The sequence below is a fragment of the Phragmites australis genome, chromosome 8, assembly GCF_958298935.1.
Source record: "Phragmites australis chromosome 8, lpPhrAust1.1, whole genome shotgun sequence".
Classification (NCBI taxonomy): domain Eukaryota; kingdom Viridiplantae; phylum Streptophyta; class Magnoliopsida; order Poales; family Poaceae; genus Phragmites; species Phragmites australis.
This window is the reverse complement of record NC_084928.1, coordinates 33,492,234-33,515,017: the sequence shown is the minus strand read 5'-3', so window position 1 is coordinate 33,515,017 and position 22,784 is coordinate 33,492,234. Positions and strand designations below refer to the sequence as shown.

At 42.2% G+C, this 22,784-nt stretch overlaps 2 protein-coding genes and 1 pseudogene across 3 annotated transcripts; 1 reads left to right on the top strand and 2 right to left on the bottom strand.

The window, feature by feature from the left end:
- Positions 1 to 2,495: 2,495 nt before the first annotated feature.
- Positions 2,496 to 4,368, top strand: LOC133927162 (uncharacterized). 2 transcript variants are annotated; one of them, XM_062373473.1, is made up of 2 exons: positions 2,496 to 2,834; positions 3,369 to 4,029. In XM_062373473.1, the coding sequence occupies exons 1-2, from the start codon at positions 2,645 to 2,647 to the stop codon at positions 3,443 to 3,445; spliced, it is 267 nt and encodes an 88-aa protein (XP_062229457.1). In that variant the 5' UTR covers positions 2,496 to 2,644; the 3' UTR covers positions 3,446 to 4,029. The 2 variants fall into 2 exon arrangements, with proteins under 2 accessions (XP_062229457.1, XP_062229456.1); XM_062373472.1 differs by lacking the exon at positions 3,369 to 4,029 and adding an exon at positions 4,036 to 4,368 and having other exon boundaries at positions 2,500 to 2,834.
- Positions 4,369 to 7,896: 3,528 nt separating this feature from the next.
- On the bottom strand, positions 7,897 to 11,568 carry LOC133927161 (glutaredoxin-C8-like). Its single transcript, XM_062373471.1, has 4 exons — positions 11,292 to 11,568; positions 10,244 to 10,323; positions 8,206 to 8,304; positions 7,897 to 8,106 (listed from the first exon to the last, which is right to left on the bottom strand). Exons 1-4 carry the CDS (start codon positions 11,450 to 11,452, stop codon positions 8,036 to 8,038), a joined length of 411 nt encoding a protein of 136 aa, XP_062229455.1. The 5' UTR covers positions 11,453 to 11,568; the 3' UTR covers positions 7,897 to 8,035.
- Positions 11,569 to 17,810: 6,242 nt separating this feature from the next.
- LOC133927767 (protein trichome birefringence-like 5) lies at positions 17,811 to 19,173 on the bottom strand (annotated as a pseudogene).
- Between the last annotated feature and the right edge of the window lie 3,611 nt (positions 19,174 to 22,784).

Below are 22,784 nucleotides of genomic sequence, written 5' to 3'. Positions count from 1 at the left end.
TTCCGTACGTTATGCTGATTTTACTAATATGATGTGCATGTTTGCCGAGTGTGATTTATCATACTCACTCTTGCTTGTTGATATTTTTTTTAGCCTGTAAAATATGGATTAAACTAGGCGGGATGAGAGAATGACTAGGCGTAGCAAGAGCTTTAGCTTACTAATTTTTTCACTCATGTAAAATGTCATCTGGATATTGTAAATGTTTCTAAAATAATAAATAAAGAGAAAAATGGTTTCGATCCACTTCTCATCTCTATTTAATTATTACCTTACATGGTTATAAGTTAATTATTAGAACTGTATGGTGGCATGTCACATCTAGGCCCTAGTTGGGGCATGACATGGTAGGCATCCAAGCAGCGTGGCGGTCGTAGGTGGTGAGTCCAGGCAACAAACAATGACCGGCGGACTAAGGTGGTGACCAAGCAGCGTGACTCTAGCAAAGGGCGCAGCTGGAGGCGATGACTGCGATGCCATGGGCGGCGGCTAGGGATAGGGTAGGGCAGTCAGAAGTGTCAGGGCAGTTGCGGATGGGTCAGGGTGATGTTCGATCCTATCCTATTTTTTTTGTTACCATCCAGCAGTCTAAATTTATTATGCTTGCTACGGATTCACCGGGTGATCTTCGATCGTCCATTCGATATCATATCTAAAAGCCAAAAAAAATTCACTCATGTGGGTCCCATGGTCAACACCTATTTTTATTTCCTGAACGCACATGGTATTACAATTTTTTTTTTGCAAATGGTTGTATTGCCCTTAAGGAAGTGGAGCCCAACCCCTATGGGTCGACCTCGACTCTAACCTATCCTATCCCTTGTCCTACACTAGACATTGTTTCCCTCCTTGACCAAATGAAGGCCCCAAACCCTAGATTGAGCCCCTGCATAAATTGACCCAAACTGAAGCCGGAGAAGAAACGGAGAAGAGAGGAAGAAAAAAGAAGACTAGGCTATTGTGGTCTTTTTCGCCTCTGTTAACAGCCATTATACACAAGTAGCATGAAAGCAATGAGAAAAATCAAATAGTGAAACCGAATTAAAGAACAAAGTTTTGATGGCAAATGAGGAAGCTATGATTTAGTAGCATATGAGTAATTTTCTCAAAAATCAATGCTTGCACTTTGTGCAAATTTATTACATTGTCTTCTTGTTTGGATTGTGCAAGGAAGTGGTTACGCAACGTCACCCCTTTCTTGTGCAAGCTTGTGATGTTGTTATTGATATGTGTAGCCCACTATGAGTTGATTTATATATCAGCGGTCACGTTATGGTGCAGTTACGTCAGATGACTTCTTTCTTTGTGCAAGCCCATCACTGTATTTGTCTCAACTGATTAGCACATAAAAGATGAAAGAGAGAGAGAACTGTTAGAATTTGTAGCCGCAACCAGGGTTCCCAAAACCATTAAAAACTGCTCGATATTAGTGAAAATCGGTCAATTCGGTCCGCACCGCATTTTGAATTTGACTAGTTTTTGAATTTAAATTAAAAAATTCAAAACATAAAAAAATCTAAAAAAATCTAAAAATCCTAGAGACCATTCAAAGATCTTTTGTGAAAAAAATAAAAAAATATTGTTTTTTGCATCATATTTCATGGAGAGGACACTTGAAAAAGAAAAAAGAAAAATGCTAAAATGGGACGTATGAATATGATGATTTGGCCCATCACGTTAAGTAAAAGCTTAACATGAAACCACATATTTTTTTTGTGTGTGGTGTGTCTTAAGAGGATCTTTAAAATTGGTTTCACTTCATCTAGAATTTTATTAATTTCTCCATAATTTTTACAAAGTTCACAAGCATAAAGTGAACATGTTAACGAACATTATTATAATTAATTTTTTCATACCTACCATTATTTTTCCTACATAAAGCATAGTATAAGTAAACTAATAAAACTAATTTCACTAGTTTTGAAGGTGTGATGAGTGAGTTATGAATTAATCTAGTTGCAACACATTTATACAATCATGCATGTTACAATAACTATTCATGAGTTCATGTATTTTTAAAAGACATAGGATCATGTAATAATGCTAACAAAATTGATTCATGATTTTTGGATTAGCAAAGAATTAACTATGTATTTAACTATGTTTAGCAAATATATTTTCTCATAAAAAATATATAATTTTTTATGAGTATAAATACTTTGATCATGTAGATCATGTTACAAGAAAACTAACAAAATTTGTTTCACTTGATTTAAAACTCAAATAAATTAGTTATCAATTTTACAAGTTTGAGTTATTTTTCTAATTTTTCTAGAACTTCACTAAAAATTCGAGAAAACCGAGTGGTTTTTGACAAAATACGGTCAGTTTTTGGTTGAATTGAAGCGGTTACCAAATATCGATTCGGCTGGATTTTTCCTCTAATTTACAAATTTGACCTAATAAATGTAACCGACCAATTTTAAACATTTTCGCGATATTCACGAATTTCGGAAAATCACCGGTCCCGATTGAGAATTTGTAAACCTCGGCCGCGACACCCCGCAACGGCCGCGAGGCGACCGCGCCATCTGACTCTTCCTCGTCGCCTTTGCCCGCCCTGCAAGCTTCCGCCTACTCCCTCCCACGCGTTTCTCGATTTCTCCAGGTCCGGATCTCGCGACCCCTCTGCCGCGGCATCGGCATGGCGTACGTGGACCACGCCTTCTCCATCACCGACGAGGACGACCTGGTCGGCGGCGCGGCGGGGGGCCCGCGGGGCGCGCCGGTCAAGGATATCGCCTTCGCCGCCGCGCTGCTCGCGTTCGGTGTCCTCGGCGTCGTCGCAGGAGCCTTCATGGCCGCGCACCGCGTCGGCGGCGACCGCGCCCACGGTGAGGCCAAAACCTGGACCCGGTTGGAATTTCAGTTGATTGCGGTGAGGATTTGGGTGCTGCGGTAGGATTAGGGATCGGCTAGGTTTGTCATGGCTGAGAAGTAATTCTCCAATAGGACCCTCGATTATTTGGTGTATCACCTTTTGCTTGCAAATTTTGTGTGTGAAAAAATCGGGGTTTTCCCTCCTGCTCTATGTATACATTTGGAATATGCTTTATGGGGGCTAAGTTTTTAATTGGTTTTGGTAATTAACCAATTACATAGATTTTTTTTTTGTTATGACGCACATATCATAGAATAATGATTAACCTCTGGTAGATGTGCTAATAAAGATGGGAGTATCAGTTTACGGTCTAGGCCAAAAGTTAAGAAACCAATGAATTAGGATAAATCCACGAAATAACTGTGCAATTTCTAATATGCCATCCATTGTGAGGATGACACGTGGAACCTGGATCTACATGTCATTGATACAATGATGGCATAAGATGGGCATGGGCCGAGGAGTCATCAAATACCTCTTTTTTCAGAGCTCAACGGTGGGGCACGAACCCGACTTGAAGTTTTATTGTCAAAAATGGTCCAACCGGATCCAAGTCAAGATTAGCCAAGATAAAATGCCTCAGAGCCATGGATAATTACTTCAATAAGGAAACCAAAGGCCATTTGTTCGATCACTGTGCTTGGCAGTTGGCATGGAATTGTGGATTCATGTACAGATGGAATTGCTTTTACAAACTTTTGTTATGCTTACTGACATTCAAGCCCAGTAGCCGCACTGAAGCCCCCATGTCGGCAATTTTTTTAAGTCCTGTAAAAGTTTTTTTTTTTTTTTTTTTGCTTGTTCCAGTCACTGAATGCAAAGTAAATTTTGCATAACGTTGTTAAGCATGTGGTGCATGCTAATACATTTCTAAGGAAGGACAATTGTTTTAGTCGCTTTATGCAAAGTTCTTTTTTGCATAATGTTGTTAAGCGTGGGTTGCATGCTCATTCATTTCTAAGGAATTGTTGACAGCATACGAAGTTGGAAGGTTTGATATTGCTGTTTGCAAATAGCTTGAGAGTGTGCAGGACTGTTAACCTCTTCAAAAGTACTGGTGCACTATTTAGTTCGTAGTAGCATTTATGTAAAAAAGCATCGCAATCCAATTTGCTTTAGCTTATGTTTGACCCTATTTTTCTTGCTTGATTCAGGAATTTTCTTTATAGTTCTGGGTGTAGTAATGTTCATCCCAGGGTTCTACTACACAAGAATAGCATACTATGCCTATAAAGGATACAAGGGCTTTTCCAACATCCCTCCTATCTGAAGAAGCACAGTGCCAACTTGTTGGATTGACTCATCCAGGGGCACTTATAAAGTAGGCATATTTCCTTTTTTTTTTCCTATCCGATTCTTTCTTTCTTTTTACCTCTGTATAGAGTGGACATCAGGCCAAGTAATTCTGTACATATAAACACCGTCGTGATTATGTTGACCTACCGGGCTATAATGCTTTGATACTGCATTTGCTCCTGTTTGTCTGATACGAGAATTACCAAATGTTTTTCTGTGATTGAAACTATTGATGTATGTGAATCGTGCATTTTCTCTGACATTTTGGGAAAGTTCTATAGGAAACATGATGAGCACCTGACGTCGCTGCTCGAAATTTTCCAAAACCGGGGAAACCGCAGCGTCGCAGCAAGATATAGGTGTTTATGTGCAACCAAAACATATACCACTTGAGTTCTACGCGGCAATAGCAGCGACAAGAACTAGTACTTGCACCTCACGATTCAGTTCTTCATGTTCTTCACAACTCACAACACCAGCAATCAAACAAAGGTAGTCACGGTAGATTCTGCAGAGAGAAACAAACCACGAATAGCGTAGAAGCAGCAGACGCAATAGATGGTCTCGGTTTGCAATTTCTTGGAGAAAATACGACCCAAGAACCTAAGAAGCTTTCCACCCGTGGCAAAAGTGAACCACGATCAGAAAGGAATCCTCGGATTCAAGAACATATTCGAAGAACATATTCGAGCTGCACCCTGGAAGGAACTTCTTTAAATCGCCCTGGTTGGAAGGAACTCACAACTGACCTGACCGAACTCAAACAAAACATACCTGATCGACTAAACAAAGAAAGGACTAACACAAACTTTCAAGGAATCACGTACAAGGAAATATTAAAATAATCCAGCAGCCATGCAAATAGTACTTGCTAATCTATTTGGCCTCTGCAGAATGTGACCCATCCGTGCTCTCCAACTGCATTGAACCAACCTGAATAAAATTTCTCGGCTTCCTTGCTTGGTTCTTCTGCTCCTTGCGCCATAGCTCAATTCCTTTGAATATGTTCTTGATCGGCATAACATCAGCAGCTAAGCTTTCGCCTTCCCTCATCTTGTCTTGCTCCACAACAAAAGATAATGCACCGAGCTATATAAGAAATTTATTTGAAGCATTTTACTTCTTTTCACCGAGCATAGTGAAAATAATATGAGGAATCATGGGCTCGTCAGAACATACTACTACCAGACTTGTCTGGCACTTCAGCCACTTGTACACAACTGATTGCATTGCAGCTGAGGGTATGCTCCCAGCTTTTGAGCGCACTTTTAACTGTATCTGAAAAATCTGAGCTACAGTTCTCCAAACGTTAGTAGTGCCTGCGAACACTGATAACTGTACATCTGAAGAAAAGGAAAACGCCGATAGTGTTTACAGCGTCACTGCTGTTTCAGTCTTTCAGAAACAGTGCCGACCCGAGTACGAAGACGACCCTGGCAAATTCTGCTTATAACAACTATGCTTGGAAACTTGGATCCGAGTTCGAACTTTAACAGGATCAGCTCAGATGGTAGGAACTGCACGCTACGTAGCCGCAGTGCTGTCGCGAGCACCTGCAGCTGCAGGTTCTTAAAGGCAGAGGCACCGAGAAGCCCCGGCCATGCATACGAGCCTCTTGTCTTGATCAGATGTAGTTTATTTTTGTTTTTGTTATTCAAATAATGCCTTCTTGGGATTTATGTTACGTATGCTCCGTAACAAGCATTAACGGTGTCTTCGGATTCTTGTGGATGATCAGTGATGGAAGGGAACAACTTTGCAGGGAGATGATCAGCTGCTGCATGCGTAAGTTTTTTTCCAGGTGCAACAACAGTGGAGGTTAGGGGTAAGAGGCGTAGATTTGGAACATTGCTCTAACAGAGCTCAAAGCCACATTGAACATGGTTCACCGTATGGTCTCGTATGAATTACCAGTGCACACACATATGGCTCTTTGTTGATTCTGAGAAGAGCATATGGATCAAGGAGTACACCATACAAATACCCGATTTGTACCATGTTAAAGCATTGGAGGTCTTAGCTGATGGAAGAATGTTGCTATTGAACCCCTTCTTGAAAATGGAGGAAAAAACACATCATTTCATAGAAAAGAAGTGTATCATGCAACTCTATAACCCCAGCACAAGGGCTTGCACAGACTTAATGGAGATGGTGGAGGTGTTCAGGGGCACAATGACCGTTTCACTGGAAGCCTCTTGTCTTGATCAACAGCAGTGGAAAATCATCTAAAAAACAACAGTGGAAAATGATGACTGAAGGAAGATAGAATGGCAACAATTTCTTCCGTTTCAACGACTCCAATCTTCGTATCATTAGGTCAAGCGTCCGACAATTCACAGTCCATTTGAACCGATTTGCTCCAGATTAGATAAACAATGGGACATAATATATTTAGATTGTTGCAGTAGCCGTTACGTTGTTCAACAACATAATTCATCCTTTTCAACTGGAGTACGTCGTTTTCAATTTTCATGCATCCAGAACAAATCAAAAGTATATATGAATGGTAATGCAGACCAACCATGTCAACAGTTACATGCAGTGGAAAATTATCTCCTGACACAACAGGATCTGGATGAGTACTAAGCAAGTTTAAAATTGGAGGAACATGTAGGCACCCAAATACCCAATTACTTTCACATCCGGGGAAGAAGTCGGGCAGGTAAGACATGCACAGTTGCAATTGATTCATACAACGTTCGTACACGACAAAAGATGCTTCTTCTTGTTATTTTCCTGCCGCGACAATATTCGAGATAAAATCAAATTTTCCTTTTGACGTATTTGCAAGTTGTTGATTTGACACTTAACGATATATAGTGGAGATTGGGGAGTGAACTGCTACGTGTACGTGCATGCATGCATGTTCCCCACTACGTTCCAAATGCCCACCTATTTGTGTACGTCTTGGATAATAAGCAAAGTTATTCCCCCTTTTCTCACACTTTTACTCTCAGGTATGACTTTAATTTGTTTTTGACCTCTTTATCCCTCCTTTTACTTGCCCAATCGAAGTCCAAAGCTCATGTAGTCATTTTTTTTTTGTTAAGGAAAACTATGGCACACACCAAACCGACCAGAATCTCTTTAAAGGACGGGAGTAATTACATCCGGATTTGTGAAATTGAGAGAAAAAGGTGAAATTATTCCTATCGTAAATTTTACTTCCAATTGATGCTAGTATCCTCCGCATTTTTTTAATTTACCGCAAAAAATTGATGCAATAATAGATTATCAGAGTGCATTCATTAGTTTTTCCTAAGTTTGGCTCCCATTAACGTCTTGTTGTGTAAGTTTTTCTTTTTTAAAAATTGCTCCCACGTCAGTGTTAGCTAAGCATGCTCATGGGCAGCTCGGCCCGGTAAGGCTGACATGACCTGTCCTGGCCCGATCAATGCATAGGGCTAGGCTCAAGCTTAACTTCTCAACTTGCAAATTTTTCTGGACCAGACTCATGTTTCAAAAATAGGCCTAGAACTCAAAGAAGTCCGGGAAAACCTAAAAAAACCCAGAAATGTCTAAGCTTAGCTCAAAAAAACCCGCTGTCATGTTGGGCTCGAGCTTGTGGCTTTCCCATCGAGCTTATCAAAGCCCAGCCCATCCTTTGAATAGGTATAGTGTTAGCAGCTGTAGCTACATAGGGGCAATACTAGTTACTTCATCTGATTACAAAAAATAGAATTCACGTATCTAGTGAGAGCCCTTTATAATAGCCGAACTATCACAAACTATGGTTAAATTGGTTAAATTGTAACAGTACTTTCAGTAATAGATTCTTTGGAAATGTAAATTCAGAATTTCTTAACAGGGCTCTGATAACGCAAAACAAGAGACAAGCCTTTGATGCTAATATGCCACTCAAAGATCGTCTTTGACTCCAATGTTTAGAAGTTTTGCCAGCTTGCCGCTTTCGTAAGCTTCAACGGTATCTGCCATTTTTCCAAGGAAAAGTGAAAATATAGGTGTCAGGATAGAAAGCAGGTCAATAGAAGCCCTCAATTTGACTGGTTAGTGTACAGGAAAACTACCATCAGAGCCCCCCAAGTGCTTTCCATTGACAAAAACTTGAGGAACAGTACGCCTGCCAACTATGTCTAATAAGGCATCCTGAATCTCCCCACCATCCTCTGCATCACAACCAGAACAATTGCTCCATCATGGCATCACAAAAAAGGTCCTAGAACAACATTTGTTCAAGGGCACCAACAAAAAGGAATGACAATAGAAATGATTAATTATCTAAGATATTTACATTTGTGTTTTCTACTATTTTGCTTTATTATGCAAAAATGAACAAACAAATAGGAAGAAAAAGGATGCATCAGCAAGGACAATACAACCTAATATTTCATCAGTTTGTTGATGTCCTATGTCCAGTTTGCTCACTGTTTTTACCTTTTGGTCATTATCTGGTAGCCTTTTTGCTTCACTCTATCATGTCTTTCAACACATAATATCATTGACTAACTTGAATGCTATCGATAATAATAGGAAAAAACTATAGCAGGTGGTTTACAGCTGCCAAGAGAGAAAAATAGAAACATAAGCTAGATATTCACACACAAAAAAGTATCTATCTCTCAGTTCGTTGGATCTTAAATATGGTTATTGACAAGGAATGTGTAATTAATAATTATACATTTAGTATAAATATGGTCGATCTATAATGGGTATCCACCGTACACGTGTCCTTAACCTGATTCAATAAGTTCCATATCCACCATGGGGTAAATGAGGCATGTGCCGAAATATTCAACAGTTAATCGTATTTTATACGGAGATTATCCCCGGATTACGAAGATCCACGACAATGTCATATTACGCCGGATTCATCCGACTAGGGCTTCTAGACATATAACACAAGAGAATTCGCCTAGAGCTTTAGGATTAGATCTATAACCCCCCCCCCCCCCCCCACACACACACACACACCCCTAGTTGTAATCATTTTTTTTTCTAAGATTAATCAAGGCAAGACATGATGTAAGGCTATTATCCTAACAGAGGCCTAAACCTGTATAAAAACCCGTGTCTCTATCTTTGATACACACTTTGAGACTAGGTGTCCGTACTTTTAAATAAATATTTGCATATAGACTTTACTAATCGTCGACAATAATAAAAACAAGCTAATGGATGCCATTAGAGTAGAGCATATCTAGCCTTCAAATTTGCTGAAGAAACTCAAATGAGATGGAATCCAAAGAAACAAGAATACAATCTTATCAATTAAACCATCCTCAGACCCTCTGCCCCTGTTTTGTATGTACCATCCCCTTTCTTCACGAATAGAGAGAGGAAGGATATACTAGTTTGATATTAATCGACCCTACATCTAGGACATTAGGAACTGAGTCTAGCTCAGTTGACTGAGGGTGTTGATGCATGCCTAGACCACCCAGGTTTGAATCCTCTTCGACGCGAATTTGGTGCCTATTTCTTCTTATTTATAATGCCACCTATTTCCTCCTAGGTCGGTCGAGATTTTTACATCTGGGACATTGTGGCAGCAGCAAACATGTAGACAAATTGCGAAATAGAAGAGAGACGCTATGAGAATTTTTGTGTTTGCTTATGGTTTTCTGTTATTCGCATTGTGACATGAGAGACATCTGCAGCCTGCAGGTACTTGTGTTTGCTTATGGTTTTATGTTATTCACATTATGACATGAGAGATACTAGGAGATATTTGTGTTTTCTTATGGCTTTCTATTATTCAAAATACTTGCCTGTAGAAGGCGACATGATCTCTTTATACAGTGTTAAGAATATTATCTCATGGATATTTTTCACCTTTTTTCTGGAGTTCAAATATTTATTAATGTCACTGGTGCAATCAGAAAAAGAAAACAAAAGAATGAAATCTAGTTGCGAAATTGCCTAGGCCTATTGACCAAAACAAATTGATAACACTACAAATGTATCCCATAACTGTACCCTGGTTAGTTCAATGAAACTATGACACTTCCACTAAGAGTAAAACATGGCTGAAGTTGGGGATATATGCTCATAGCAAACAAACCAAAAATAGTAAATTAGCAGCATGCAAATGAATGTAAAACAAACCTCGCTGATCAAGCTCCACAACATAGGGCTCCTCCTTCAAGTGAAGTTCCTTAAACACGGCTTTTGCTCTTCTGCAATACCTGTAAAATTGAGTGCTTTCGTAAGAATTCTAATACAAGACGTGTAAAATGCTGATAAGAGTACGTAGGTGGGTATGGTAGCTATCAGACATCATATTTGACTCTTTGTACATTCACTGTTCAAATCATCTGACTGTATCACTTATCCCTGCATTTTCATATAGCCATGTACTCTCCACGATAGGCTGTGTGCATCTCCGGATGCAGAGGGTGGGATTTATATTCCATATCTAGAAATGTACTCTCCACAAGTGCAAGAGTTCAACTTTATAAATATTTTCAAGTTTAGCTTCTTTAACTGTACTAGCACGAAATATGCTGAGCTAATCAGACACAAGATTCACCACTAAGTTGACTAAGATAGCATTCTGACCTAATAAGACACTCTGAAAGCCCAAAAGAATTGTAACACTTTCTGACAAAACAACACTTTCACTTACACTTAGTGTAAATTAAATTGACTAACCAGAACAAGCAGAGTAAAAGTAACCACACTTTCTCTAACACATTGTGTACCAAGAAATGCAAAGCAGATAACACTTGGATCACCACATAGGCCAGACGATCCCAATTCCCAACACCGCATCATTGTACTAGAATAAAAATGTTCCGGGTCCGTTCTAACTGGTACGATCCAAATTGTGGTTTTAGTACTACAAAACACAGAATTCCACAGTTGGGTCATGCAAAAAAAAAAAAAAAACAGAGAGAGGAGGAAACATCCTCTCACTCTCTCTGGTAAGACAGTATACCGCGTACGCGCTAAAATTCACAAGCACAGGGAATTTTGACCGAGCGAAAAGATGAATCACTAAAACCTATCCCAGATTTTCTACAGCTTCAAGTTAGATTGACGCAACTTCACAGCAACCATACCCAAAATCCCAGCTCTCAAATTAGATCTCCGCAAAAAAAAAAAAAAAGCAGACGAGATACGCATAAAGGGTAAGGGGTGAGAGGGATCGTACGGGCAGTATGACTTGGAGAAGATGACGACGTCGTGGGCGGAGACGGTGGATTTCACGAAGGACTTGGGCGATGACTCCGAGACGGATCCAAACGCCGCGAGCGCCATGAGCGCGGCGGCGGCCGCTGCCACTCCGACCCATCGGCCCAGCAACGCCGCCATCGCGTCCCGCCGACGGTGAGGTCGAGATGCGGAGAGTCCGGGGACGGCGAGATGGTTTGGGGAAGAGCGCACTGGTTCTTGACTAGTCTCTCTTTCAAAAGCGTATGCTTGTACTTAGCTTGGGCTGTCCACGTAAAATCCGCCATTTGGGTGTGGATCGCGTAAAGCTGAGAGTACGTCTTCAAAGGCTTTTCAGAATTCGGCTGCGGACAGTGCCCCGGTGTAAGCAGAGAGTTACTCCCTCTGTTCTTTTTACTTATTATTTAAGATATTGATTTGCTCTTTAATATATATGTTTTAATATTATTTTTTATAATTATTTCTTAGTGATATTTATTAAATATATAATTATATGAAAGTATTTTTTATGTTGAATCCACTCATATTATTTGTATGTCTCGAATCCTAACGATTTTGTATGTATTAATAGTCAAAGTTTTTGAAGTTCGACTGTACGTATTCTAAAACAATATTTATTTAATAACAAATGCAATATATTTGTTGAAAATAAAAGTATTTGATTAGTTGTATCTATGTAGGCAATCTAAGTTAAGTTTTTATTTAATTGATTGAATTTGAAACAACATAAATAGATATAAGAGTTGAGATTGTAATTGATTACTCGTATGAAAATAATTTTACGATATTAACAAGTAGATCCACGTGTATAAACGGATACAGAGCATGTATCTATTGGACTATAATGAGATCGTATATTTACACCCACACGGATCAAATTATAACAATAAATATAGATAACTAAATAATTTTTTTAATTATACATATTCACTGAGTCAGATACAAAAACCCAACACACCCTATATTCATTACTCTCTGTCAGGCTGCACTATACTCAGACATCTGGGGAAACGGTGATTAGAGACGCGAATAGGATCGGAAGATGCACAATCTCTTCTGGCTCTTTTCTCATTGTAAAAAACAAAAGTACAGAAATTAAAACAAGCTAATCAAATTAAAAAATGCTCTTAATCTTGGCTTCATAAACGGGAGTAATCATCCAATATAACAAAAATAACACATCATATTTAATTATTTCCTCCTGTTACAAATACTTATCATTTTAACTGAGATATATTCAAGCTTTTAAAACTTCAACTGTAAATAGTTTTTAAAATATTTAGTTTAAAAATATAAAAATCGCATGTGTAAATTTGAATTAAAAAAATACTTTCATAATATTATAACTATATTTTAATAAAAATAATTATCAAAATTGCACATCAAATACTATGAAAAGGTAAAAAAACACAAAAATTTATGACCGGAGAGTACATCCCATCTCTAGTAGGCAAACAGTAAACCAAAATTCAGCTTGCCCATTAGCTCGAAATAAACTTTTACTTTTACCGGAAAAAATTTAAAAAATAACAAATGGCTAGCTCTCGTCTATAGTTTCCATGAGGTCGGGCTGGGTTCCAAGACAAGAGAGACGTAGATGAGCTCGTTCCACGCATCCAGCACGCCGGGGAGACACCAGTGGCTGCAGTCCTGCTTTTATATATATATATATATATATATATATATATATATATATATATATATATATATATATATATATATATATATATATATATATATATATATATATATATATATATATATATATATATATATACTGCTATTCTTAGCGTTGCACTAAAAATAGCTATTTAACACCTCAACAAACCAACCCTGTCAACCGATCCCGCACCTGTAAAAAACATTCCGCAACCGTAATTTTCAATTTACCGAGACCGTAAAATACGTATAACCGAAAAACCATTCCACAACCATAAATTCCAATTTATCGAGACCATAAAATGTTGATGCAGGACAGGTTGATGGGGTTAAGATGTTAAATAGCTATTTTTAGCGCAGGGAGTAGAATATAGTGTGTATAAAATAGCTATTCCAATATATATATGGTACTGTTATTCTTAGTGCTGCCACCAAATTTGTACAAGTGAAAAATGCAAACCCCCCACCCAAAAGTCATTTGGATTTTGACTCCCCCCCCCCAAAGTTGTTTTGTTGCAAAAAAAAAAACCCCAAAAGTTTGACTTTGTTGCAAAAAAACCCCTCAATAATTTAAAAAAATAAAAAAAATAAAAAATTCTAAAAAACTAGAGATAATTCTAAGACCTTCTGTAAAATTTGTTTTCAAAAATAATATCCTTTGCATCGTATTTTATGGAGAGGAAGTTTGAAAAGAAAAGAAAAATATGTTGTAGTAGTATCCCACCACAGACGATGAGAAACGAGAGCCTGTGAACATCCATCGGCCGAGGACACACCCCGTGCAGACCTCCTGGCCATGGACTTGGAACCGCCGCCTAATGATGGCAGAAAGGGAGATTAGGTCCACTCGCTGCACCACCACATATTCCACAGTTATCCCTTCGTCTCTCCGTTGCACGAGCCGAGTCGCCAGAGTCTCAGTCACCTCCCTTACACCATAAACCCATATAAAAAAACGTGTCATGCCAACTTAAACTGAATTTGTGTTAAAGAGAGTGATACTATATTGAGTAAGGAGGCAGTGACACAAGCAATTGCCCCCGCGTCGCTCTCAGGGGTGACACGGGCGGCTCCCTATCGCATAGCCACCAGCCTGCCTCCCTCCCCCCTCTGCCTCGCTGCTGCCCGAGCGGGCCTTCGAAAGCCCAACAACTACAAGGTCGGCGAGGGGGGAGGCTAACAGTCCCCCCGGCTAGATCTGGGTCGCGGGGCGGCGCGTGGCTGAAAGTGCATTTAGCCCTTAAGTGTGATTCTGTTAATTAATAATAATACCTATGGACTAATAATATTATCGAGAATTATTAGTAGGTTATTTCATGGGTAATGCATCAAGATGAATGAGCTCTAAGTGATACTCGGGTAAGTGATGACAATACATATGAACTAATAATTATGTTGAGAATTATTATTAAGGTTATTCCATAGAAGATGTATAAGAAATGAAGCATGGATTCGTTGAAGAATATCATAAGATCAAAAGAAATACATCATTGTCATTGAGCTCTTAGTGATGCTCATGAGATGAATGAGAAATTTAAGAAGATTGATAATAAGTAAAAAGACTAAGTTACTTATGAAGATCAAGTAACTAAATATATGACATTGTTAATTAGGTTTTATAGGCTAACCTTTGTGCTTGAGGGTGAGTTAGGGTTAGATTTCATAAAAAGGCATGAGTTAAATTGAGATATTCAATATGCTAAGTCGGAGGAGCAAGATCAAGACAAGTTTAGTGGATAACTTATGTGCTTGATGCTTACGGTTCATACCTAAATGATGAACTAAATGAAGATAATGAAAAAAGAGAAGTCTTACATACTTGGTGCATAGAAAGCAATCAAGTAGATTTTATCAAGCTTTTGAAAGATCAAGTGAATATCAAAATAGAAGCAAAAGATGACCATCGTCATCAAAAGAAGAGAAGTTGATGGCGAGCCTTCAAGAGCTATTAGAAGCATCGAGATTTGGATGATGTGTTCATCAAGTCCGACAGAATTGCTCAAGGCAAATGTATAACTAGAATATATTTTCTAGTTTTGCCAGTCTCAAGGAGTTTGGTAAGAGACCGGGTTATAGGATTAATAGTTGTACTATCGAGAAGGAGTGCCAAAAGCCTTGCTCGGTTGCTGTGTCGAGTGTTCAAAACATGTGCTTAATGCGAGATGAGTTTTTGTTGAGAGTTTGCTTTAGGTGTCCAGAGTATCTAAAAGGTGTTTTAGACCTAACCTTTTGTGTTGTCGGTCTTAGTAGTGAAAAGTGGTTATAGACAAGCCTTAATGGTATTTGACATGTTCCATATGATTCCTAGTTTAATCTTAGAGGATTAACCTTTGGACAAAGAGTGAAAGTATCTGAATCGTCTTTAGAGTGTTCCTAGCTTTGATTAAATATGTTTGAGATCATAAATTAAGTAGGGATGTGTAGCCTTCTAAATAAGCTTTTCGTAGAATCTGAAATCGTCGAAATAGGACTTCGAAATCAAAAGTTATCTCCATTTACAGAGTGTCAGATTGCTGAAATCGGAAGTTTCGATGTGTAAGGTCGGAAGTTCCGATGTTTTAGGAAGCCGAGGCTCTCGGTTTGCTAATTAGCTTATAATCACAAGTTCTGATATTTTGGTTAGAAGTTCAGATCTAAACCGGACTGTCCGATATCCTCAAAGCCTTAGGTTCTCGGTTGGGGTTATTGCTAATCGAAAGTTCTGATCTAAGCATCGGAAGTTCTGATGTGTGCTGAGAAAAGGCTATAACAGCTAGTTTTCAACCATTGGGATTCTTGGGATCAGAAGTTCCGATCGAGGGATTAAATGTTCTGATCAGTACAAAATCTACCCAATGGCTAGTTTTTTAAGTAGGGTATAAATACCTCTTAACCTCATATTGTAGGGCCGGTTGCTAAGAGGGATTTGTGCTGCTCTTGTGAGGTATTTTGAACTTGGTGTTCCATATTGAGTGCTCCTAGTCCCTCTCTAACAAGATTTGTTGAAAATAAAGCATTGGTAACTTAGTGAGTAGAGAGAGAGGTGTGTAAGGGGTGTGGTGCTTTGGTAGCCCATGGATTATCGTATATGTTGCGTGTGATTGAGCACTCAGTGTTGATTGTGCGCGAGTTTGAGAGTTTATTACTCTTGGAGACTGTCGTCTCCTAGACGGCTTGATGGTAGATTGTCGGCGATCTCCTCAAGTGAAGATTGTGAGGAGGCTCGGAAGTGGTTACGAAACTCATCATCTCTAGAGTGGAGGAAGAGATAGCAATAGTGGAGACGAGGAGTGTAGGTGTGCAATATCGTGAGGAAAATGGTTGAAAAAGACTCAGCTCAAGAGTGACCGAGCTTCCTCAACGGAGACGTAGGATATCGGTGGATATCTGAACTTCGGTAATAAATTATTTGCTTCCGTATTTAGTTACTCTTATACTTTACTTTTATATTCATACTTATTTGCTTGTTTGTATGTGTATAAAGTTAATTTCGTAATTCTGAAATCTATTGTTTTGAATTGATTGGAACTTTCGATGAACAATAATTTCAGATTAGAATTATCATGCTCGATTTGAATAATCTCTGTCTCACTCTAGGATTATAAGCTTCATATTAGTTTATGGTGTTTGTGCACTAGTTGAGCCTAGCATATTTAGTTTTTTTTACTTGTGAAAAATCTGTTAGTTTATTTCCGCTGCAAGTTTAGATCAAATAGTAAAAGGGGTGAAGTTTTGTTAAAACACATATTCACCCCATCTAGGCGACATCGTTGTCCTTTCAATGGCAGGGTGCATCGACGACGGCAAGTCGCGCGGTGGTGGAAGTCCGCGAGAGGCGATGGCGGCCGGATCCAGGGGCGGCAGCCTGAATCCGATTGCCTAACGGCGGGCTAGCAATGGAGCCGACCAGATCCAATGGTGGCGGTGGTCGGTGGAGTCGCACTAGCGGTGGAGGCACATCGGCGGCAAGTTTCGGCGAATGGCAGCCGGGGCGACATTGCGGCGATTGGTCTCGCAGGGCGACGACCAATTCGGTGTGGTGATGTCGGTGGAGGCAGCGTTGCGATGACGTTGTAGTTGCCTGAGGTGGTGCATGGCGGTCGAGAGGGAGGATCCACACGGAGGCAGCGGGGGTGGATGTTGTGGCGGTTGACCCTGCATGTTGGCGGTCGATTTGGCGTAACAACTAGGAGGATAGATCCACACGGAGGCGGGTGTCAACGGTGGCGGAAAGGGGCCGGGATGAGGGCATGTGCACGGTGAATGGCGTGCATGGCCTCTGTATGGCAGAGTGGTAGGCGGTGGCAAGGTGAGGCCATCGCCAGAGGTGACCACGAAAAACAACAAGGCGACCATGGTGGGACACGGATGCCAGCAGAGGTGCGATGTTGCAATGGCTTGCGCGGTGTGGCAGTGGGTGGTCCCACATAGCGGTGGCCGCTTTGGTTCAAGATAGCCTTCGTACAGTGGCTTGAGGCGGCTAGTTTGACGTGGCTGATGTACTCGGCGAGGCGACAACTGGTTCTGCAGGCGTCTGTCGAGCGATGAGGCGGTCTCAGAGGTAGTGGTTGGTGTGGCGCGGTGGCGATCAGGTTCCTCCCTATGGCGGCTGGTTTCGCATGGCAACGATTAATTTGGTGTGGGAGTGGTATGTACGAGTTTCTAGTTGGCGGCTTATGTTGTTTGACAATCGTTCATAGTTGTAATATAACACATGCCACAACTATTGTGTTATACTTAGTGGTTTCGTTTCTTTTCTTGACTATAACCTTCTAAGGTTATATTCTTGTATTTATTCTTACTTTTTTTAATAGAAACAGACACTGGCTTATGTCATTCGTTCAAAAAAAAGAGAGTGATGCTAGAGCAGTGGTGAGCTCTCGTATCCTCGGTAGAAGACTACGCTTCTCGTCGGGTCCATCCATGTTCTTGTCGATCCAACGAGCCATGTCTTCAAGGCTCTTTTGTAAGCTTCAGTCGAGTCGAATTAGGGGTACAACTTATCACCTTCGTTGTAGCAGTAATTCTTTCTGTGCACGTTGCTCAGAATTCGAGATTCAAGCATGAGCAGAGGCGGAATTTAAGCTGCGAAATGGCAGAACCGACCAGTTAAGCCGTGCATTGCGTTCCTAACTGCATACCCCTCGCCGTCTTGCCGTGCGTCCACCAGTGGCCGGTGTTGAAGACGAGGACGTCGACCTTCTTCCACCGGCTTGCCATCTTGTCTATGTGGTCGATCTGCAGCAGGATCGGGTTGAAGTTCCTCTGCTGGTTGAAGCGCACTTGGGGATACAGATGGTACTCTATAGATGACGATTTCAGAATAAAAATAATTAGGTGTTTTATTTGTTAGGAGGTTTGGTGTCCTAATTGTTATGTTGATAGATATTATATGAGTATAATATATACGATGGTTCATTGAAAAAAAATACCCGATATTCTATTCATCCTTTAGCTATAGAGTAAGTTTATTTTTTTAACTTAATTAATTGAGAGTGGATTTTTAATTTATTTGTGAGTTTTAGATCTACCGATGAAAAAAAAAGGTTTAAACTTGCATCCTAAGCGCACCCCTTCGCCGACCAGGAAATGCGACCGCACTGACTCCACGGTGCGGTCGGTAGTCCTACTTTTTGTTCATCACGCTGAACGAGTTTACCATCTTCCATTTGACGTTAATTTGCAGGGTTCGAACTAATTAGAACTGCCTCGGCCCTTGGTGATCCTGTACCCGTGCGTCTCGAACATCCTGGTCTTGTCGGCAGGGCCTCGCGCAGGATGCAGGGCATGGACTCGAATTTGTTCCGGCTCATCGAGTCGCTAACAAGCATCAGCCGCTCGCCTTGCAGTCTCTACAGGAAATCCGTCGCGTTGAATCTACGGACCTAGCGCGCGAATCAGCGAACGTTTGGGCACTTAACGCACAGGTGAAATGATGAACTCAAAAGTGTCGGTCGGCACCTGGGGAGGCGGCAGCGGCAGTGGCGCGGCGCCCAGCGCCAGCGCGTGTACCCGGCGTCCGGCAGCCCGTTCGCCGCGCAGGCGTACGCCCCGTCCACGTAGGGGCACGTCCCGGGCGCGTACAGCAGCCGCACCTCCTCGTCCCGTACCCGCTCCCCGTCGTACACGTCGCACCTTTCGATTTCACTTTCACCCGTCTTATCGTCCGCCCCCGTCTCGGGCGGTGGTGTACAGACGACGACGGTGAAGAAGGTGATGTTCATGTCGGTGGGACGTGGACGGAGGCGGCAGTGATGGAACGTGAGGCGGAGGAGACAGCGGAGCCGTCTGTACAGGTGGGGATGGGAGCCAGCTGAGGTGGTCGAGGGAGAGCGCCTGCGGTGATGAGATGGAGAGCGCCTGCAGTAAGAGGCGGAGCGTGAGCGGCAGGGATAGATCCAGTTCAGAAATCAAGCGGGGGTCTGTTAGCTACGGTAATATTAGAGCTATAGTAAAAAAATATCAATAGTCCATTAAATCAACAAAAATGAGTAGGGATCCGTACCCCCACTCCTATAATGCTGGGTCCGTCCCTAGCGAGCAGGAGGATGAACAGGGCGGAGACGAAGGCGGCAAGACGCAACAGGAGCCACGGCGCGGATGACATCACAGAAAGCTAGCGACCGAAGCGGTGTAACAATGACGGTGTGACGTCTTCCTGGCCGGCGGCGAACGGTGAGCCGAATGGGGTGGATCCGGCGGGCGGTAGGGGTGGCGGGAAACGTGCGCGGTAGTTAGCTCGCCAGTGATGTCAGAGTTTCGTGGGCCCTTGTTGAGTGTCACGTCTGTGTCTGAATGCACGTTAGTCGGAGCCGGGCCGCCAGAGAAAATGGGTTTAGTGTAACACGCCTTCTATTGTACAGGTGTCTGAAATCTCTCATGCCGTGTGAACACGTGCCGGTGAGGGGAGGCGTGCATGGTGGCAGTTCTCGGTGGGGGGTTTGATTTGCAGGGTGAAGTGGGATTTTGTTCGTCGTCGATTTTAGAGGAAGCTCGAAGGAAGGAGGTTGACTCGGTAGAGGAGATATGCGTGAGAGCGAAACGAGAAGGTGACGGAGGCATCGTCGGCCATGGACGGTGAAAGATGATCGATGGACTGATGCGGAAGCAAGGAGCTCTAAAATGAAATGATTAGCGCCGGAAAGTGGCAAGCAGAAAGGGAGACTGCGCCGGATGGGTCACGCGAGGCTGCAGTGAGCGTATGGAAAGAAGAGAGCAGAAGATGTGTTGAATCAAGACTGGATGGATCAATTGCATCGTCTGAAAAAAAAATATGCCTGATAAATAGCAGCACCAAACATGAAACTGGGCAGCGCTCAATAAGGGCCCGCTGGGCCGACTCCTCATCGGCTCGTCAGACGAGCTGGCCCAGTTGTGCTCCGATATACCCGCTGAACAGCTCCTAAAAAAATGCTGAACAGCTAAATGAACAGTACAGTACTGCAGCTTCAGCACATATACGATAGCTGAGTCTTCCAAGTCGCTGGTAAATGTATCCTCTCCCTAGCGCGATTCCAATGTGTTCTGGGAGGGAGATCGTGAGTTTCGGTTGACTTACTTTAGTAGTTTAGTGTAGCACGGAGTACTTGAGCGTACATACATCAGCACAAACCGACGGTGACGATTATTTTCTGATCTTTGACGAAAAACAAGAAAGAAACAAACAAACCCAAAAGCTCCGGTGCCCCTATTCCGCACCGTTAGCAGTTACCTCGTGTCATGCCCACGCGAGAATGAGCGCCATTGGCCCAGCCCATTGCTCGTCGCGCGTCCCTTTCCGTGGCACGGGCGCGCGGCCTCATGTAGACATCGACGCTTCTCCGCCGTCTCCTGTCATCTCCCAGCACGCCGCGCACCGGCCAAATTAACCACCCCGGCCGACGAACCGCGCCGCGCCGCGTCTCAGCTCCCAGCCGTGCCGCCAGGGTGGCGCGCGGCGCGCACGTACGACTGCCCGCCCCGGGAATGGGACTTTGGGCCTGTTTGAATTGGGCTCCAGCGCCCCGCCAATCTGTCGGTGCACCAATTCTTTGGCGTAGAATTGGGCGGTGGTAGAATTAGCCACGCGTAGGCGCGAAATTGCAGGACATGTTTGAAACCTTTGCTAGGTTTGCTCGCCTCGCCTGCACGAGCAAACCTTACCTTGCCGGCGCCCGCGAGCTAGATTGGCTCTCATGCGGAAACAAGCAAAAAGTTTGCCAACGCAAACCCAAAGATAAGCTCGTTAGGAAATCAAACGAGCCAAAACTTGCCCAGCCGAGCAAAGCAAGCGTGGAAAAGGTTCCAAACACACCCTGCATTGACATGGGCACGTTTGTTGGAGGGAGGCATGAACGTGCCAACGTGCAGGTGTTGAACCAAGTAGAAACTCTCATGTGCGTGGGCGTGCCAATTTTAGCCGGACGCCCGCGAGCGCTGAACAAACGTGCCCTTTGTCCGCTCTCCCCGTCCGGCACGTCCCTCTCATCATCTCGATCGTCGCCGCGTCGCTCTCAGTTTTTCTTCTTTTTTTCAAATCCCTCCCCTGAGTTTTCTTTGCTGCGTAGTCGGTGGCCGGTGCCCGACCTCTATGAGTAGGGTACGTGGACTATCCTGATCCTCGTCACCTTTCGGCGCCAGCATTTTCTTCTTTCGTTGGTAGTAGGGAGTAGATGGATGGCTCCAAGCCGCGGAACAGCTCAGCAGAACGTACGGTGCCAAAAGGGCAGCTCACTCTGCCAGCTTAAGCTATTGAAGCTCCCTGATACCGGCATGCTTGATCATTTTGGTAAGAACATGATCTGGATACGCCGCTAGGCAAGGCCAGCTTTGCGAGTAAAAACTTACCTTGTTTGCTGATCTTCCAGGAATGAGAATGAATGACTGAAGCATGCATGCCACTTTCCCCGTATATGCAATGGTTTTAGGGCAAGGGGATCCACACACCATAGTTCAAATACGTATTTTGCTGGAAGCGAGAGCTATCTTATTTTACCATCTTGTTATCACATGTTATACAAGTCAGTAGCAGGTACAAACTTTGGTGAGCAGGGGCGGATCTTAGGGTTGAAGGGAGGAAAATTTTATAAGATATTTCATCAAAAGAGTTATACGAGACTCTGATCTACACCGTATTTTTTTGATTCAATAGCTGTTATGTGCAACTGAGAGAAATAAGTAGACAAGTGGTATGCACCAGAGTGAGTCTTTTTTGAGATCGAGTCTTATACATTTTTTTTTCGGGCAGAAGTCTCACAAACTTCAATCGGCTATAACTTTATTGGAAATTAGAGGTGAAGAAAAAAGAAGGAGAATAAAAAGGAGAAAGGGGAGGTGGAGGAGGAAAAAGAGATCCTCCATCCACCGGGTCTGTGTCTGCCAGTGTTAGTGAGCCACCTTCTCGCTGAGTTTTTTTGCCGGTGTGTTGCCATCACCTTGCTGCCGGTGACCCGCCAACGTCCTTGTTACCTCACCGTGTTGTTACCATACCAACAAGGTAGCATATGTCCCACTATTGAGCCTATTTACTGTCATGTTCGGTGGTTGAAAATAAAGAGAGGAATCCCTACACGAACCACAAAACTCTATGGCTGCCATCTCTGCCATGTAAATTGAAACACACGAATGTTATGCGTAAGTAAAAATCAAAATTCCTTTTTTTCCTTAATTAATCCAGATCGGGGCGGCATCCAAAGTTTTCCTTGTGTATTTGTATTCTTTTCCAAATTTAAACCATTTTCACACCATATATCTAACGGTTGAACTATTAAACTATTTTCGTGTCGTATATTTTAGATGTACCCAGTAAAATAGATGCTACTATGAGACGGTGTGAATACAAGAAATTGAACCCGTC

Excerpts from the sequence above, each read along its gene's own strand:
- LOC133927162 (XM_062373472.1), top strand. The coding sequence starts at position 2,645 with ATGGCGTACGTGGACCACGCCTTCTCCATCACCGACGAGGACGACCTG. Across the intron at positions 2,835-4,035 it reads CGGCGGCGACCGCGCCCACG|GAATTTTCTTTATAGTTCTG; the intron begins GTGAGGCCAAAA and ends TGCTTGATTCAG.
- LOC133927161 (XM_062373471.1), bottom strand. The coding sequence starts at position 11,452 with ATGGCGGCGTTGCTGGGCCGATGGGTCGGAGTGGCAGCGGCCGCCGCC. Across the intron at positions 10,324-11,291 it reads TTCTCCAAGTCATACTGCCC|GTATTGCAGAAGAGCAAAAG; the intron begins GTACGATCCCTC and ends TCAATTTTACAG. Across the intron at positions 8,305-10,243 it reads TGTGGAGCTTGATCAGCGAG|AGGATGGTGGGGAGATTCAG; the intron begins GTTTGTTTTACA and ends GTTGTGATGCAG.